Here is a 17,993-nt window from a genome sequence, read left to right on the forward strand (position 1 = left end):
TCGTTCTTCTTCATCTTCATCCCTATCATTTCCCCCAAATTTCGAAAATCTGGAAAAAATCCATTTTCCTCAAATTTCGAAAATTTCTGGAAACGAATCTAAGAAAATGTCAAATGAAATGTCTCAATCTATTGGGTCTGTTGGTTCGAGTCTTAGAAGAAGAGTAGTGAGTGAATGCAGGTGTGGTGAAATTCCAGTAATCCGCACTGTTACTGACAACACAAATCCGAAATTTGGGAAAAAAATTTTGGGATGCAGAAATTACCGGAATCATTATGAGAAAGGTTGTGGATTTTTTAAGTTAGTTGATGAAGAACAAGTTGATGATAGGGATCTGTTGTATTCAAAGCTGGAGAAAAAAAACCAGAAGTTGAAGAATGCATTGGAGATAACAAGGGCATGGTTGAAGAAGTCTATTATTTTTGGATTAGCATCTTTTGGGTTGTGCCTTGTGTTTGGGACTGTACTGCTATGCAATATTAGGTGTGTAATGAAAGAATGAAATAGTTAGAACCCCTATATTTTGTAATTCCTGAATGAATGAAATGATGGTTGTAATGGCTCATATGAATGAATGACTTTGTATTTTGAATTTGAATTAATGAAATTGCACTTTGAATTTTTAATGAATGAATGTTTAGGGCTCTTTGTTTTGTTAACTATGAATCAATGAATGAATTTGCATTATGAAGGAATGAATGAAGGTTGCCACAACATGAATGAATATAGCCTTTGTATGAATGAATGAATGAATTTTTCAGAAGTAGAAGAGTGTTGCAGAAGTAGAATAATGTCAAGAGGTATAAATAGGTAGACAACATAGCTGAATTTGATTCATTATATTGAACATAATACGGCTCATTACATCCAAAAAGTGATACTGCACTTGGGCTTTACATAACATGTATGCACATAGGCAATACATCAAAACAACAATTAGAGGTATATTGTACCTTGCACTTAGGCAATACATCAAAACACAGCATCATTAAGCCTATAATGTACCTTGCACTTAGGCAATACATCAAAACACATCATCATTAAGCCTATAATGTACCTTGCACTTAGGCAATACATCAAAACAACCATTAGAGGTATATTGTACCTTGCACTTAGGCAATACATCAAAACACAGCATCATTAAGCCTATAATGTACCTTGCACTTAGGCAATACATTAAAACAACCATTAATACAGGTTCCTAATGTTGAGTTGAGACTGAACCCTCAACTCTAGCAGAAGTCTTCTTTTTCTTGCCTTTTGATCCCTCTGGTTGTGATGAAGACATCTTCTCCTTTTGGTTCCTCTTCCTTTTACTTGCACCTTCAGTTGCAGGCTGTGCACCATGAGTGGTCCTTTGAGTACCAGCTGATGTTCTTGTAGCAGTTTTAGTAGTCCTTGAAGCAGGTTGTGCACCATGAGTGGCCCTTTGAGTACCAGAAGTCCTTTGAGTTCCAGCTGATGTCCTTGCAGCAGTTTGTGTACCTTGAACAACTTGTTTATTCCTTGAAGCAGTGTGTGTAGATTGAGCAGCTTCTGCAGTTTGTGTAGCAGATTGTGTAGCAGATTGTGAAGTTTGTGAAACTTGTGGCTGACTAGACTGCACTGTTGAGGCTTGTGTTGGAGGTGGTGGAGGTGGTGGTGGGAGCTTGCAAGTGGCCTTATTATGCCCAGGTTGCTTGCATCTGGTACATTTGATACCCCATCTTCCTCTGCGCAGTTGTCCATCAGTCTTCAATAGCTCACCTGCCTCCTTGTTTCTCTTCTTCTTTGGTCTACCAGCTTGCCTTCTAATTGGTGGAGGCTGCAAATCATTGTATTCAGTCCTTTCCCACAGACATTGACCATTAGCAGGGTAGATTACAGATGAGTAACAAGCTTCATACTTTGCCTTTCTGTAACAATCAGGGACAAAATCATATATATTCAAAGACCTTTTCCTCATGCAGGAAATGGCATGACAGCATGGCAAACCTGTCAAAAGCCATTTCCTACAGTCACATTCATTCCTAAGCAGGTTTACATGGTACTTGTATCCAGTTGAAGAAATATGCCAAACCTCAAAATCATACTCAGTACTTTGCCTACATACAATCATATAAGGCAATTAAATTCATATAAGAAATGACCTAGAATAGTACTAAACATAATATGGTACATTAAGAGAAAAACATTTAAGGAAAGTCATACCTAACCAACCAGTTGTTTGTGTTAGCAGCTTCTCTGACCATTTTTTTCTTTATATTAGGAAGCACATCATCCTCATATCTGGCTATTTTCTTTCTGTTTGCCTCCCATTTTTCCATCAAATACACTCTAATGTCTTCACACATGGTCACCACTGGTTTTGATCTTGGAATGATGATAGTTGAGTTGAATGCTTCAGACATGTTATTAACCAATGTATCACACATTGGACCACTTGTGAACTGTGACTTACTCCAATGTTTAGCAGGAATCAACATCAAGTAGTCATAAGCAGCTTCATTAATATCTTTGATCTCCTTCATTGCATCTTTGAAAGCATTATCATAAGTGGCCTTGGCTGCCTTCCACATTAACTCTTTCAACTTTTTACCAGGATACTTCTTTCTAAAATTGTTATAGAGGTGTCTAACACAGAACCTCTGATCAACTCCTTCCAACAATTCATCCATTGCTGGCAAAAGACCCTGCAAAAAAGTGGAAATTACAAACATATAACAATGAATTATTTAAGGAATAACAACCATAAAATTTAAACTGAAGTTTACCTTTTGTTGATCACTTATAAAGGTGTATGTCTTGCATAAACTTGTCCCACCTAGGTCATTGATGAGAAGTTCCAAAAACCATTTCCATGATTCTTTTGTTTCACCTTCAACCACAGCAAATGCTATTGGAAGCATCTGGTCATTTGGGTCCCTCCCTATTGCAGATAGCAATTGTCCCCCATAGTAACCCTTCAAAAAACAACCATCCAGTCCAATAATAGACCTACAGTGCATAAAACTATCCTTGCATGCTTTGAGACAAATGTACATTCTTTGAAAATGGGGACATAAAACTGTTCCAGGATTTTGAAGATCTTCTTCTGTTCCTTGGAATGGCATGGTGGATATCCTCACAGTAGAATGCCTATTTGACCTTAACAGTTCATGTGCATAATCATAAATCCTAGTATACTGATCCCTAAAAGATCCATCAACCTTGTCAATTGCAATACCCCTAGCCCTAAATGCCTTAGTCAGATTAACACCAACATTCCACTTTTCCTGAGCTCTATTAACAATATCAGTCAATTTCAAATCTGCATTTTCTCTTACCCTAGCATGAAGCTTGTCTCCCAACCACTCAGAATTCATCAGCTTTACATCAAAGTCTCTGGCACAAGTGTGATCTTCATCTTTAGCAACCTTTCTCAACTGCCAAGTTTCTTGATCTGGAATCTTGGCCAAGTAAGCCTCCCATTCACAAGGACGTTTACAAATCACCCTCACCCTCCTCTTATCATTCTTAGTAAATTTAAGAGGCCTTCCTGAATGAACTGCATAAGTTCTGATACCTTTTTGAAATTCTTGCTTAGTTCCAAAGTAAGTTCCCAACTCCCACTCATAGTCTTTCATGTTATCCAGAAGCTTAAAGGTTGGAAATTTATTCTTAGGAACCCCATCTTCATCATCAGTCTCACATCCACTATCTAACTCATCACTGTTACAGTCTTCTTCATCACTCAATCCCCTGTTTCTCAAAGGTCCAGATGGCCCACCCTGTTGCAAGTTGTTAATCAGCTGGTCCCTCAAATCATCTTCAAACACTACTTCATTCACCTTTTTCTTTTGTTGGCTCTTTGGTGGTCTTCCCCTCTTCTTCTTAGGCTGACTATCACTGACCTCTTTCCCCTTTGAACCAGACCTGCTAGTACCCTCTCCTACTTCATTACCTTTCTCTGGTTCAGCTTCAGCATTAAATCCCTTAGCTCTGCCCAAATCTGGTACATCTGGTACAACTTCCACAGTTGGGTTCTCACCTTCACCAAGCACATCACCCTCTCTGTTTGCTCTGTTTGTTCCTTCACCAGTCACCTCACTCTCTAGGTTTGTTTCTTCAGCAAAATCAAACCAACAGCCATCTTCCTCTCCAATATCTTCCTCTGAGCCATCTATACTAATTGCTAATGCACTATCTTCACCTTCACTGTCTTCCCTTTGCAAGTTTGACCCATATTCATTTGCTAACCCATACACAACTCCATCCCTTAAATCAACAGAAGGCCCATTATCTTCTCTCACATAAGCTGGCCCACCTAAATTAATCACAAAATTTATTCCCCCATCAGCCACAGTGGGCCCCATATATTTCCCCTCATGCGACACAGTAGGCCCCACATGTTCTCCCTCATTCACCATAGTGGGCCCCACAAATTCTTCCTCACACACAAGACTGGGTCCCTCATCAGTTACTCCATTTCCCTCACCATTGACCCCACCATCCACCTCACTCTCTAGGTTTGTTTGTTCAGCAACATATCCTCCTTCTTCAACCTCTACTCCCTTATTTCCCACTTCAACCTCTACTCCCTCATTTCCCACATCTTCCCCAAAATTCATTGCATCTTCAAACACAGCATCATCAACACCCTCATTTCCCACATTATCCTCTGCATTTCCATCATTCTCCACCACATTATCCTCTTCCTCAACAATTTCTTCCACAACAACTCCCACATTCGCAGCTTGTATAGGATACTCAATCAAAGGGTTTAGAGGTGCCAATTGTGGATTTTCTCCTACACTGTGAACCACATAAAGGTGTACCCTATCAAACTCTTCAGCAATATGCATCATCCTTCTACAACCTTGATCATCTCTCAATCTAACAAGCTCCATCAGTAGACTAGGGTCATAGTACCAAAGGGACTTTAACAATGGGTAACCTAGACGCTTTAAGGTTGAAAGCAAGGAGAAATAACTCCAAACATCTGGGTCACAGTCTAGTACGGTTTCAATCCCATCATACCCAGCTTGATTGAAATGGCTAAAAACCCCCCCATGGTGAAGCACAAGTAAAAAATGACCCTCCTCCAGCTGTTAAAATATGCAAAAATTAACTTAACCCAGACAAACAGAATGTACAAATCATTAAACTTTTTCAAATCCAGTATGAACATATGAATATTCAAATCATTCATATGAAACCCTAACCCTAAACCAGAAATCGAATAAAAAATTGATTTTTATATGAAAACCCTAACCCTAAACCAGAAACCATTCAAGTTTTTCAAAACCCTAAACCGGAACACAAACCCTAACTATTGAAATCAAAAAAAAACAACAACATACCTCATCATCAGGTGCGAAATCTTCGTCTTCACCAGCCATCTTCGAATCTGCTAAGCTTTTCTCGCACAGATCCTTCTTGTTCGCCGTCAATCCCTTCGTCTTCCCTTAGTCTCAGCGTTTTCGTCTTTCTCTCTCTATCTCTTTCTATTTTTTGAAAACCAGATGTTTCTCTCTCTAAACCCTAACATTTTGCCTTTATACCTGTGTCCACGTGGCCAAAAACTAACGGAAATGCATTTAGTTAACGTTTGGGATTTTTTTGACCGACGGAGACATAATTGAAGGACCAAAACGTGTGTTTTATTAGATATGGGACCAAAATGAAAACTGAAAATTATTTGAGGGACCAAATGAGCTATTAAGCCTAAAAAAATACATAGTCTCTAAAAAAAAAATGGAGTAAATCACAAAATTGGTCTCTCTTTGTACCAAATTCTCAAATTAGTCACTCACTCTATTAATAACTTAAAACGGTCTCAGTCTTTATCAAACGTTTCTCATATTGATTTCCGACTCTATTAGTTGTTTTGTATTTTAAATCATTAACATATCTAATAAGATCTAAAAGACATTATGTCATTAACCACAGAATAATATCCAAAAGACATTGAGTCATTAACACTCAAAATACAAAACAACTAATAGAGTGAAAGATCAATCTGAAAAACGTTTGACAAAGACAATTACCATTTTGAGTTATATTAATAAAGTCAATGACTAATTTGATAATTTGGTACAAAGACATGGACCAATTTGATGGTTTACTAAAAAAAATGTATATCAATATCATAAAAACCTTTAAACATGCATTCAATCAAAAATATCTTTAAAATTATTTATTTAACGTGATTTAATTAGATCTACGTGTAAAAAAGTATTTTTTTATCTTTAATGTATGAAAATTAATCTATTTTTTCACTAATTTATTAAATTAATAATAATAATATTTTATGTACTTATCAACAATATATCATTCAAAAAAATCATTTGAAACATAAAACTAAATTTTTGTAAAAAAAAATTAATTAAAATTAAAAACAAAATATTTATATAGACGAAAATTGAAACGAAATTTAGAAGAATTAAAACAAAAATATATTTTAAAGAATTAAAAAAATATTTAACCTCAAATTTAGCTTTGGCAAATGGAAAGTTGACAGAGCAATCTCTTTACCAAAGTATTTAGATTAAAACAAAAATATTTAGAGTTTCTCTCAAAAAATAAATGAAAATTAAAATTGTCCCATCAAAGAACAAAAGGTATCTGCATTCTCTCTTGTACTTTCCAACAACTATGGCTTAGCCTAAAAAGACTTGCTATGTCTCAACTTGATCGGTTCGTTTGCAATCTTGAGGAAAAACTAGTTTTGCATTTTTTTTAGAGGTTGCATATCCTTTTATGATATATATATATATATATATATATATATATATATATATATATATATATATATATATATATATATATATGAGATTTGTTAGAACACACCCACTAGTTTTTATGTGAGAGTGTTTTAGCAAGCTACACCTTAAGGTGTATTTAACTACTTTTTAGTTATAACTTGCTAAAACACACATTCTAAAAAATAAGTGGGTGTATCCTAGCAAATGCTTATAGGAGTTGCTAACATACACCCACTTATTTTTTAGAATGTGTGTTTTAGCAACATTCACCTTAAGACGTATTTAACAACTTTTTAGTTATATCTTTGCTAAAACACACCTTAATAAAAACTAGTGGGTGTATCCTAGCAAACCCCTATATATATATATATATATATATATATATATTACATTGTCAATCAATTACAAATATTAATCATTAAAATATATGACTTTAGATAATATTGTTATTTAATACATAGAATATTCAAATTCCATTTTTTATTATGTAAAGAATAAGGATAGAAAATAACTCTCTATGCTTACATATAACCCATGCGATACACAATGCATATTACAAACTCTTTTTTGGACGCAAATACATAAAAAATGTGTTCACTTCTTTTTTTTTTTTTTTTTTGGTCAAAGAAGATATTTCATTCATTAAAAAAGCTAGAAAGCCAAATATTACACCATGTGTAGAACACTACCCACTATTGGGGTATACCCACTATCGGGGTAAAGTACAGAATTAATGCATAATCAAACAGATAAAAAAATTAAGCACCGGATTTGCTCCTGACTTGTACATCTACAAGATCACGGCTAACTTGACAAGCTATGAATGAACATAATATAAAATGTGTTCAAAAGCATATGTTTAAAATGTGTTCACTTCTAAACAAACATAATATAAAATGCATATGAAAAAAATAAAATAAAAAGTTCATTCGGAACATGTCTTCAAAAGCAAGACTTGTTGATCAAATCCACACCTTAGAACAAATACATGGTGTGGCATGATTAGAAACTTATATAGAACCCATTTCCATAAAGCAGAAAAAAAAATAGGATTTATACCCAAAAACAAAATCTAAATCGATATTGGATCCATTAATAGGCATAAGATGAAGTTTATCTCCAATAAGAATCCCAAGGAAGAATTATTGCCAATCTAGGATTAGTTAGACCCGATGACCCTATGTGTATTAGTGATGTGGGATACTGAAATCATATTAGCGAAGAAACGTTGATTTATGTTTGTAAGGCTTATCTAGCATTGTCGAATGCTCGAAATTGTTAGACTAGATATTTTACGTGATTGCTTAGATCTGAACCTAAAATCTCTCTTCTATGCGTGAGTTTACGAGTGGTGTTTGGTACTGATTTATCTGGAGACAGAAAAAAACTATTGATCTACCTATGATGTCAAGCGTTTGTCTCATCTAAAGAAAAGATCTCTTGATGGAAGCAAAACAAGAACCAAAGTTTTGTGAGAGCGAAGTGGAGAACAAACTGTATAGTTTTAATCGAGTAAGAGAAGCTTTTTTTTTTTTTTATCAAACACGTCTCATTTAAAGAAACAAGGTTAGTTATAAGCTTTTCTAATAAGTTGTAAGCTAATTTATTAGCAATACCAAAGAGAACCTTAGTGAAGAAACTATAATAGAATTTGACAAGACTACTTGATTCAATGGTATGTTGTAGGCTTTTCAAATGTATCAATAGATATTTTGACGAATTCTATAACACACACGTGAGATTTGTTTTACTTCATTCTTATGTTCTATCAAGTGTTGGATTTTTTTTTTTTTTGACACAATCTAAGTGTTGGATTGAGAAGTTTTACTTAGGAATCATAGAATTATCCTTCTTTTTTTTTTTTTTTTTTACCTAAAGCTAAATTTGGAATGGAAATTCAAATGCAATTATTAATCCACTGTTTTTTTTTTTGGAAAAATAATTAATCCACTATTAAAAAGTTAAAAAGAGAAAAATTTAGAATACATAAATAACAACTTCCTTTTTTTTAGTTTACATATTACAATTTTAATTGGTGAGCGTCAGTTAAGGATAAATCATTCAAGAGAATACAAGTTTCAATATTTACTGAAATAATCTTTAGTTAGATTTTATTTACCTCGCATGCAAATTCCAAATTAGCAAGACACCTTCAGCGTGTGAAGGCCCCTTCATACGTTAGTTACTTCATGTACGAACTCCAAATTATAATGAAAATTTGTTTGATTGTTTGGGTTATTAAAGCTTAAAAATGTTATAGAAAAAATATAAATGTAATTTTTCATGGCTAGATATAAGGTATACAATAAGACATAAAAATGATACATTAGTTGATGTCAAATACGATAACATTTTATTTGTACATGTATTTTATGTGTATAAACAGTATAAGATAAAAAAGAAAAATAGCAACAGGGATAAACATATACAGTTTACATCTCTTTTTTCTAATAATAATAATCAATAAGCATACACAACTTTTGTTTCTGAAAGGATTTTTTTTTTTTTTAGTTTCGTGTAAATTATCTCATGTGGACGTAATTTTATTCAATGCAATGTCGGTCACTGAATGTGTCTATCGCTTTCAGCTGTAATTCAAAAAAAAAAAACATTTAGTTTATTTTTATTGAAAAAGTTGATAATAAGTGACCCAATCTTAATCAAAGTTCCCACTAAAAGATTTTGTAAATAATGAGTGACCCTAGCTCTAGTTAGTATACACATCTCATTTTAAATGAGTCATTCACCCAATTATTACAATAAATAAAACTAATAATTTCCAAAAAATAATTTTAGTCTAAAAAAGAATGCAGCATGTCACAGCACAACATAACATAATTTATAGCTGATAACCAAATATATACAAGTTCTCTGATTAACAACTTCCATACATGACATGGAATATCAAATATATCAAAGATCATAATTAAGCTTATATGCTCAATAACAAAGAAAAGCAACCATAACACAATTCACCACCAACTATCCTGAGCTTAGAATAAAATTTTTTGGTCTGAAACACAGGCTAAACCTTGAATCAATCTCACAATTTCAGCAGTATCATCTAGATAGTACTTAGCCTTACTTGGTTTCCGACAAACGGTGCAAGCGAATACTTCAGCTTTCGGTGCTATTGGACCATTCATCGAACTCGTGATTACCTCAAACATATCTTCGTCAGATCTATCATCTCCTATGCACAAAACAAAATCAGGTGACATCTCCTTTTCTTGCATGGATGAAAGTAAGCGTTTCGCCACTAATCCCTTGCTCACACCCTGCATGTAATATACATGTATTTATTAAAGGCTATATATAGTAAGACCATGAAGACCCGGTTTGCCTTTTAAAAAAAAAAAAAAGTTTGTATAAACCACTCATACCATAAGCACTTATGTACAAATTATATCTATAACAAATGAAATAAAATCCAATTGTTTTATAGACTATTCTGGAGAGCTTATGAAAATAAGTTGAAAACAGCTTATGGACATGTCATAAACTGTTTTCCTATGCTTTCCCAAACAATCTCACAAGTTGGTAAATAAGCTCAAATAAGTCGATCCAAACAGCCCTAAATGAATAATATAAAAGTTGAAGTAAATTGCTATTTCGCAAATTTGAGGACTAAGTTGACCAACCATTATAATTTCAAGGAGTACAATGCCTATTTACTCAAAAGTTGGCATTTGACAAAAACATAATCTAGAATTAGTTGGTTCAATAATGAACTGATGATGTGGCTGCTAACATCAACATCTAGTATATAGATTGAATCGATGACTAAAACTCATGCTTAGAATGTTATACCCACCTGTGGTTTAACCTCTACATAATTCTGGCCACTTTTGACAGTCACTGGTTCATTTGCCAGCACACTTTCAAGATGATCGAGAAGTTCCTTAGCTTGGCATGAACCGAAATCTGGATCTGCATCTTCATAGCACCAAACAAGTGCAGTCTCCTTATCTTCAATGGTGGATCCATCAGTTGTTTCAGTATAAAGTTTCATCACAGGCTCTGCAATTTGTTTCCAACTACAATCTGTTGCAGGAACACAGGTTTCCCATTCACCGTCTCGCTTCATTCTGAAACCACACAAATCATATAAAAAGTAGTATCAGCCATTACCTAATCTAATGAAATCACCAATCATGAAAAGGTTCGAAACAATGCTTTAAAAACTGAATGGATCAGTTCAACCATTGAACAAGGAACCATCCAGTTTGTCGGTTGGTTTGATCCCTGTTGTATTGTAGTTTAAGAATCGGGATGAACCACAGTTATTTCAACCGGATTTTATTTTTAAATTTTTTACTTAATAAATACTACTATATTTTTTTTATTTGTCATTTGATTCAACTGTGGTTGAACCAATTCAACCATGACCCGAAGGTCTCGCCGGTTCAATCTTCGGTCGGTTTTTAAACATTAATTAGAAGCCTTGAATAAATCTTACCTCAGAAAGTAACCATGCTCGGCTGCAAGTCCCATATTCTCGCAAGGCGAAAACCATTCCGAAAGCGTTGTTCGGCTTCTAGCACTAACAAGAAACACCATGTTGTTCTTATCTCTACACAAGCTATTAAGAATATCAATGGATTTACCTGTCGGACTCTTATCAATGGAAACCTGAGGCATTAGTGTACCATCATAGTCTAGGAGGATTGCCCTACTTGTGGTCCGCCTGTAAGCTGAAACTATGTGATCCACTGAAAGCTTCCTGAAGTTTGGATCGAGTGCTACAACTTTAAAACTTAATCCAAATCCAATTCCCCACCACCTTCGTCGTACATGGTCACAACAAGCCCTTTCCAAATCCTGCAAGAAGCTACGAGCCCAGTACCCAACATCATGAGTACTAACATATCTATAATGCTTTTCATGCCGTAGCTCTTTTTCCGAATCGGCCATTCCTAAAGCGGAATCCATTGCATCGGCCACAGCATCAATATTCCATGGGTTCACTCTGATTGCTCCACTTAAAGATGGCGAACAACCAATGAACTCGGACACAACTAACATGCTTTTCTTCTTAGGGGAGGATCCTATTTTCAAAACTTTATCCAACGTTTCATTTCCTTGACGACTGACTATATATTCGTACGGTATGAGATTCATTCCATCCCTTACCGCGGTGACTAAACAACACTCGGCAACAACATAGTAAGCAACTCTCTCATAAAACCTCAGTGGCTCCTCAATCAGAATAACAGGATCATACCCTGGTTTCCCGAACCTTTCATTGATCCGTTTCACCGTGGCCTTGGTCTCCTCTTGCATTTCTTTCACGTCTTTTCCACGTCCCCTAGCAGGATTCGCGATCTGAACTAATACCACTTTTCCTCGATACTCGGGATGCTGAACAAGAAGCTGCTCCATGGCCAAAAGCTTCAAACTTATTCCCTTAAAGATATCCATATCATCCACACCAAGCAACATTGTTCTACCTTGATCAGAAAACTGTCGAATGAGCTCACATACTTTCTCCTCAGTTTCTTGCAGCCTTAAAACCGACTGAATCTGACCCATATGTATACCAACAGGAAGAATCTTGATATTAACAGTCCTGCCATAATACTCAATCCCGATATATCCTCGCTTTGATTCATAGCTAAGACCTAGCATCCGACTACAACACGAGAGGAAATGACGTGCGTAATCAAAAGTATGGAAGCCGATCAAATCTGAATTAAGCAAAGCTCTCAACAACTCTTCCCTAATAGGCAATGTTTTGTAAATTTCTGATGAAGGGAATGGACTATGAAGGAAAAATCCAAGTTTCACCCTATTAAACCTCTTTCTCAAGAAAGTTGGTAACACCATAAGATGATAATCATGTATCCAAACATAATCATCTTCAGGGTTAATAACTTCCATAATCCTATCAGCAAAAATCTTATTAACAGATACATAAGCTTGCCATAAAGACCTATTAAACCTACCACCGAGTTCCGGCGATAAAGGTAACATGTAATGAAAAAGTGGCCATAATTGTTGTTTGCAAAAACCATGATAGTACTTGGTAAACATTTCAGGTGGAAGAAAAGTAGGGACACATTTGAAATTTTCAAGAAGTGTCATTGAAACCTCATCTTGTTCATTTGGATGAACATCTTCCTTAAGACATCCAACATAAATAACCTCAATATCATCATCACCTATTCCATCTTTCAATTGAAGAAGTGAATTCTCATCCCAATCAAAAGACCAATAAGTCCTATTACCATCATGATTCTTTTGAGCTTTTATAGGAAGCTGATTAGCCACTATTATGATCCGGTCGCGGTGTACCGAAGATGAAGATAGATCAGATGCAACACTCTCTACTTGATCATCATCAATATTCACTTCAGAAATCAAACCAGCCACAGTCATAATCCTTGGAATTCTTCTATTCATCAAACCAAATGATGGAGTTTCACCAGAAGCTAACTCTACTAGGTTTGAATAAGATCTTGAAACCATTTTTGTAACACTAAATCCAATTCAACTTTGGAAAATCCAATTCAACCAAAAGGGTCAAAGAAAAACTAAAGATTGAAATAAAAAGACAATTTTTTGAGATGTGGCTCAGCTAATACCAGTTCTAAACTTTGTGAAAGAAAAGTTACAAAGCATAAAATGACAAGAGATACAAGTTGTGAATCTATGATGAGAAACAAAGGAAAGCATCAAAAGGGTGTTAGGAATTTGTTTAAAGACAATAACTTTAGAGATTGGTTTCATAAAGGAATGAAACAGAACAGAATAGATTCAGATCACAAAAACAAGAAACAGAAACAAAACAACACACAAAGAGATTGATGTCAGAAACTGAAACAGCAACACAAAATGGAATTTAGTAACAGTTTGAAAGAAATTTACCAGTTTTGGTTGAAACTTGAATTTCAATATCACTTTAATTTAGTGGATATAGTGGAGAAGAATATAAATATTACTATATTAGAAGATTTTGATGTGAATGATTTTTTTTTTCAAACTTCAAAGGCTTCTCCTTGATCACAATGGCCACCTAAGTCCATAGTCTCTCTCTTACCACTGAACAAAAACAGCATGCAACAGTGTTATGATCTTTTTAGAAGCTTACTTGTTTTCATGGGTCATCTACTAATTTTTTTTTTCTTCATTTTTTTGTGTTTTTTATTAAATGAAAGTTTAAGTGAGTTAGGTTCAACGATGACTCGTTAGTTGAAGCAAACTTTAAAGGTCAAATAATATTGACAAAATTACTTGAAGATCATTCACTAAAGATGTCGTCACGTTGACTATAGAAGTTGAACTCAAGTTTATACAATAAATATGTCAATTCTTTACAACTGAATCGACTTTCATCAGACATTTTTTATTTAGTAGACGAAGCGATAAGCATCATGAAAATTGACATACATTATGAGATTCACGATTTGAACCAGCTAAAGACGTTTAACCTAACAAAACAATATCGGTATTGTCAGTTGCGTTTGAAGCCGTGAACAGAAGCCATTTTTTCATGTTTTATTTTTAAGATAAATGTGAGAAAGGATTTAAGCGGTTGGATGTGTGAGGATGGGTTTTGGTGATCTAAATGGACGGTGGTGATGATGTGGTTGATTATGGATTTATGTGAGTGAGGTGTATTATATAAATTCTTAATTTTTTTTGAATTTGATCTTATCCATTGTTTTTCGGCAAGTCCGTCACCGAGAAAGTGGGACCCACTGTAGAGACTTGTCTCAAATTATCTGCTTTCCTCGTTTGTCACGCCACGTTTCCAACATTCATTGGTTGAGTTAGCTCAACCGCACACGTGGTGGGTTTTAAACCCTTCTTTAACTTTGATATTCCAAACCGTCTTGAATCAATGAATACCATAATGCTCTCTTTTTTGACAAAATATTTCTCTGCTTATTCAAAACATTTGGATGTTCTTACTTAAAATAAAAAACGTTGGTGTTTTTTTGGTGGGAACCTTAGCACAATCGCAATAATGATAAAAAATAATTTCTATAAATTTAACACTACTATTTTGAACGAGGGACGGTTGCCAGAGACAATATATAATATATGTAAGATTTAGAATTCAATAATTTATTAATGTATCGCAATTTTAAAATAGTTTTTGATTTTGTACTATGTTAGTCAAAATAGTTTTTGAAGTTAAAATGTTTTATTAATATTGTCATATTAATCCTTCGATATACTTACTTATTATCATATCAGTCTTTATAAATACTTACTTATTGTCATTTCGATCCTTATATGAAAAGTGTTATTGTGACAATTGAGAAATTATTTTAGTGTCAAGAACTATTTTGACTAAGAGAGTGCATAAACAAAGACAATTTTAATATTTTGATACATTAAAGAATTATTATGACTAATCATTACATATTCATTGACTAAAGTAACTATTACTCCCTCCAGTCACATTTATAAGCAAAAATGTACTATCTTCGTTTCAAAATGAGTGTCGTTTTATGTGTTTACACACATATTAAGAAATTCAATGATTAAAAGAAAGAGAATGGTTATTTTACCAAATTATCCTTATTAACTATTGGTTAGTTTTAAAAGTAATACTTTGGAAGTAGTGTGTAGAGTATTAATTGGAGGGTACAATTGAAAAGAAAAAGTTATTATTGCATTGGAAACAGAAAGCGACATTCATTTTGAAACAATTGTTTTTGGCTAAAGCGACACTCATTTTGAAACGGAGGGAGTACTTTTTGGATTCATTTGATATCTAATGTATTTGGTCTATATATAGACCAAATACATTATGTATCTATGAAGCCCGGATACTCCAAAATGGTGCCGTACCCGTGTCGGATACGTGTCGGATACGTATCGGATACCGATACTCCGCGGATACTCCCGGATACGTATCCCAGAAGTATCCGAAAGATTTAATTTAATTTAATTTAATTTTTATTTAAATTTTTTATTTGTATTTTGATCACAAGTATTAATTTTTGTAAATTGGGATCATTATATTGGCCATTACTTGAAAAGGGTGACTATCTTCATACTACCTTGGTATCATCATATTGCAGGTTGTTTATATGGTATGTTTTGGTTTAAAGGATGCTATCTTAGTTGGTGAATGGTCCATTGTATTTTGACTTGGTGTAATTAGTTTTAAGATTTCACCCTATTTATTTTTTGTGCGTTTATGTCTAATATATATATATATATATTAAAAAAAAATTGTAAACGTATCCAAGCCGTATCGTATCCTAAATTTCAAATTTTTGACGTATTCGCGTACCCGTATCGTATCGTACCCGTATCCGTATCCGTATCGGGGCTTCATAGTTATGTATTCAATGAATCTAAAAAGCACTTTTTTACTTGTAAAAGTGACCGTAGGAAGTACCAGTTAAATTTCATCTGGCCCGAAAAACAAGGGACATCATGGAATTAATTTAAAGATGATACTCCATCCGTTTCACAATATTTGTTATTTTGAAGAAATTACACATAATAAAGAATCAAATAAATGTTGTCATTTTTTATGAAATTCTTTGTGTTTTTTTCTATAATACCCTTACTCATTTATTATTTCATTCTATTATTTCTCTCTCTACAATAAATATGTAAGGGTATTATTAATAAACCAATAATTAATGTTGCATTGAAACATGAAAGTAACAAGTAAAATGAAACAAAATTATTCTCCAAAATGGACAAGCATTATGAAACAGAGGAAGTATTTAGCAAATACAGTTTATGAAATTTTCGGGAGATATTCTCTCACGATATAACTAGCAATTCCCTAGGTAAAATTTTTATCATGCTCGCAAGTAAATTTTAAATGTTTTAAAACAAGATCATAAAAAAGAAAATACTCAACAAATAACTAGTCTTCTTTCTTTTCTCTCCTTCTCAAACCCTAGCCGTCTGTCACTCCTTTTTTCCTCTTGTCAGATAGGTGATTTAGGGTCAATTTTGATCAAAAAAATCACCCCTCCGAATTGTTTTTTCTTCTATCCTATTTGAATAAGTAATTTTCCACATATTTTCAGTCTTCTTTCGTTTATTTTTGCGATTTCGTCGTCTCTGCACGACTTTGTTTGTTTTGATTTCCCATCTTTGTGCAGCGTGTTTTTGATTTCCCGTCTTAGTGCGGTGTTTATTTGATTCAGATTGAAAGATTAGCTTTGAGAAAGTGCAAATCCGATCAATGACTTTGGCGTCTTCAACGTTACAGATCCGAAGACATGAGTATTCTGGAGACTTGAATATAGTCAGATTTGTAGGCTTAGGTACTTTGTTGTTTTATGCTATTAACATGGATGTTGTGTGTTTGTTCCCATATTTATCTTTTTTGTTTTTAGCGAATTTAGATTTGTAGTCTTTTTCAATTAAATATATTACTCATTAAACCTCCATAACTTTTCCGAATTTGAAAGCATGTTTCCAAAAAACTTTGAAACAAGTTTTACGGAATTGATTCTCATACTAAAGAACTTGAGAGAGGTGTTTTGGGCTAATAGTCGTGGTCACATTAGCTACATTTTTTTTTTTTTTTGGAAAGAACACATTAGCTACATTTAGACTGTAGCAAATTAGATTTTCATTTTTATTTATTAAAAACCTAACATTTTTTTTTTACTTATATTCATCATTTAGTTACTCCACCTTCTTCTACAACATCTCGGTTGGTCATCATCTTTGCAAACAAACTAACAACATCCAACTTAATAAAATAATAATTCTTACAAAAGTAAAAAAATTGAAGTGATTGAAATACATGTCTTCAGATATGCAACATTAATGTCGAAGATATCATAGTTGAAGTTGTTGTAATGAGTCAAAGCCAATACGTTATTCTGAACGGAACAAACACTGCAAAAAGACGAGAAACAAATTACGCAGCAATATGGAAAAATCAAACTATGTTGCTGTTAAACGACGAAATGACACACAAACAATTAATTGTTGAAGTACTCTTAATAATTTTATTTTGGGAAACTTATTTTGACCCCACGTTTAGAATTATTATCCAAGATGAAAGAAAAATTAAAACGTTTGTTTTTTAATTTACCCAACCAGCTGGGGGAAATTTTTGTTTATAAATTTAGCAATCCAGATGTGAAAAAGAATTACATTTCTTTCTTTGTTTAGATGGCTAAATTTGGAGAGGTATGATTTAAAAAAAAAATGGTGTAAACAGGTATTTTTTTTTTTTTTTTTGCATTGAAGAATCACTTTAGCCCCTTTCTCTATTAAGTCCATATCTTTTTACAATCCACATCAAGGAAAAATTTATTTTGTACCCCTACA

The 17,993-nt window shown here is 33.7% G+C and overlaps 2 protein-coding genes across 2 annotated transcripts; both read right to left on the bottom strand.

Moving 5' to 3' along the window:
- Positions 1–1,201: 1,201 nt before the first annotated feature.
- LOC146953355 (uncharacterized) lies at positions 1,202–3,942 on the bottom strand. The gene is made up of 3 exons (XM_085741444.1): positions 2,754–3,942; positions 2,191–2,672; positions 1,202–2,084 (listed from the first exon to the last, which is right to left on the bottom strand). Exons 1-3 carry the CDS (start codon positions 3,603–3,605, stop codon positions 1,202–1,204), a joined length of 2,217 nt encoding a protein of 738 aa, XP_085597570.1. The 5' UTR covers positions 3,606–3,942.
- Positions 3,943–9,542: 5,600 nt separating this feature from the next.
- Positions 9,543–13,794, bottom strand: LOC146953356 (alpha,alpha-trehalose-phosphate synthase [UDP-forming] 6-like). Its single transcript, XM_085709181.1, has 3 exons — positions 11,185–13,794; positions 10,540–10,813; positions 9,543–10,003 (listed from the first exon to the last, which is right to left on the bottom strand). Exons 1-3 carry the CDS (start codon positions 13,191–13,193, stop codon positions 9,719–9,721), a joined length of 2,568 nt encoding a protein of 855 aa, XP_085565307.1. The 5' UTR covers positions 13,194–13,794; the 3' UTR covers positions 9,543–9,718.
- Positions 13,795–17,993: the final 4,199 nt, after the last annotated feature.

This window comes from Medicago sativa, chromosome 1 (assembly GCF_051527215.1).
Source record: "Medicago sativa cultivar Bolivia chromosome 1, Bolivia_mono, whole genome shotgun sequence".
Lineage (NCBI taxonomy): Eukaryota > Viridiplantae > Streptophyta > Magnoliopsida > Fabales > Fabaceae > Medicago > Medicago sativa.

Excerpts from the sequence above, each read along its gene's own strand:
- LOC146953356 (XM_085709181.1), bottom strand. The coding sequence starts at position 13,193 with ATGGTTTCAAGATCTTATTCAAACCTAGTAGAGTTAGCTTCTGGTGAA. Across the intron at positions 10,814-11,184 it reads GAGCATGGTTACTTTCTGAG|AATGAAGCGAGACGGTGAAT; the intron begins GTAAGATTTATT and ends GTGTGGTTTCAG. Across the intron at positions 10,004-10,539 it reads ATGTAGAGGTTAAACCACAG|GGTGTGAGCAAGGGATTAGT; the intron begins GTGGGTATAACA and ends TATTACATGCAG.
- LOC146953355 (XM_085741444.1), bottom strand. The coding sequence starts at position 3,605 with ATGAAAGACTATGAGTGGGAGTTGGGAACTTACTTTGGAACTAAGCAA. Across the intron at positions 2,673-2,753 it reads TTATAAGTGATCAACAAAAG|GGTCTTTTGCCAGCAATGGA; the intron begins GTAAACTTCAGT and ends ACTTTTTTGCAG. Across the intron at positions 2,085-2,190 it reads ACAAACAACTGGTTGGTTAG|GCAAAGTACTGAGTATGATT; the intron begins GTATGACTTTCC and ends GATTGTATGTAG.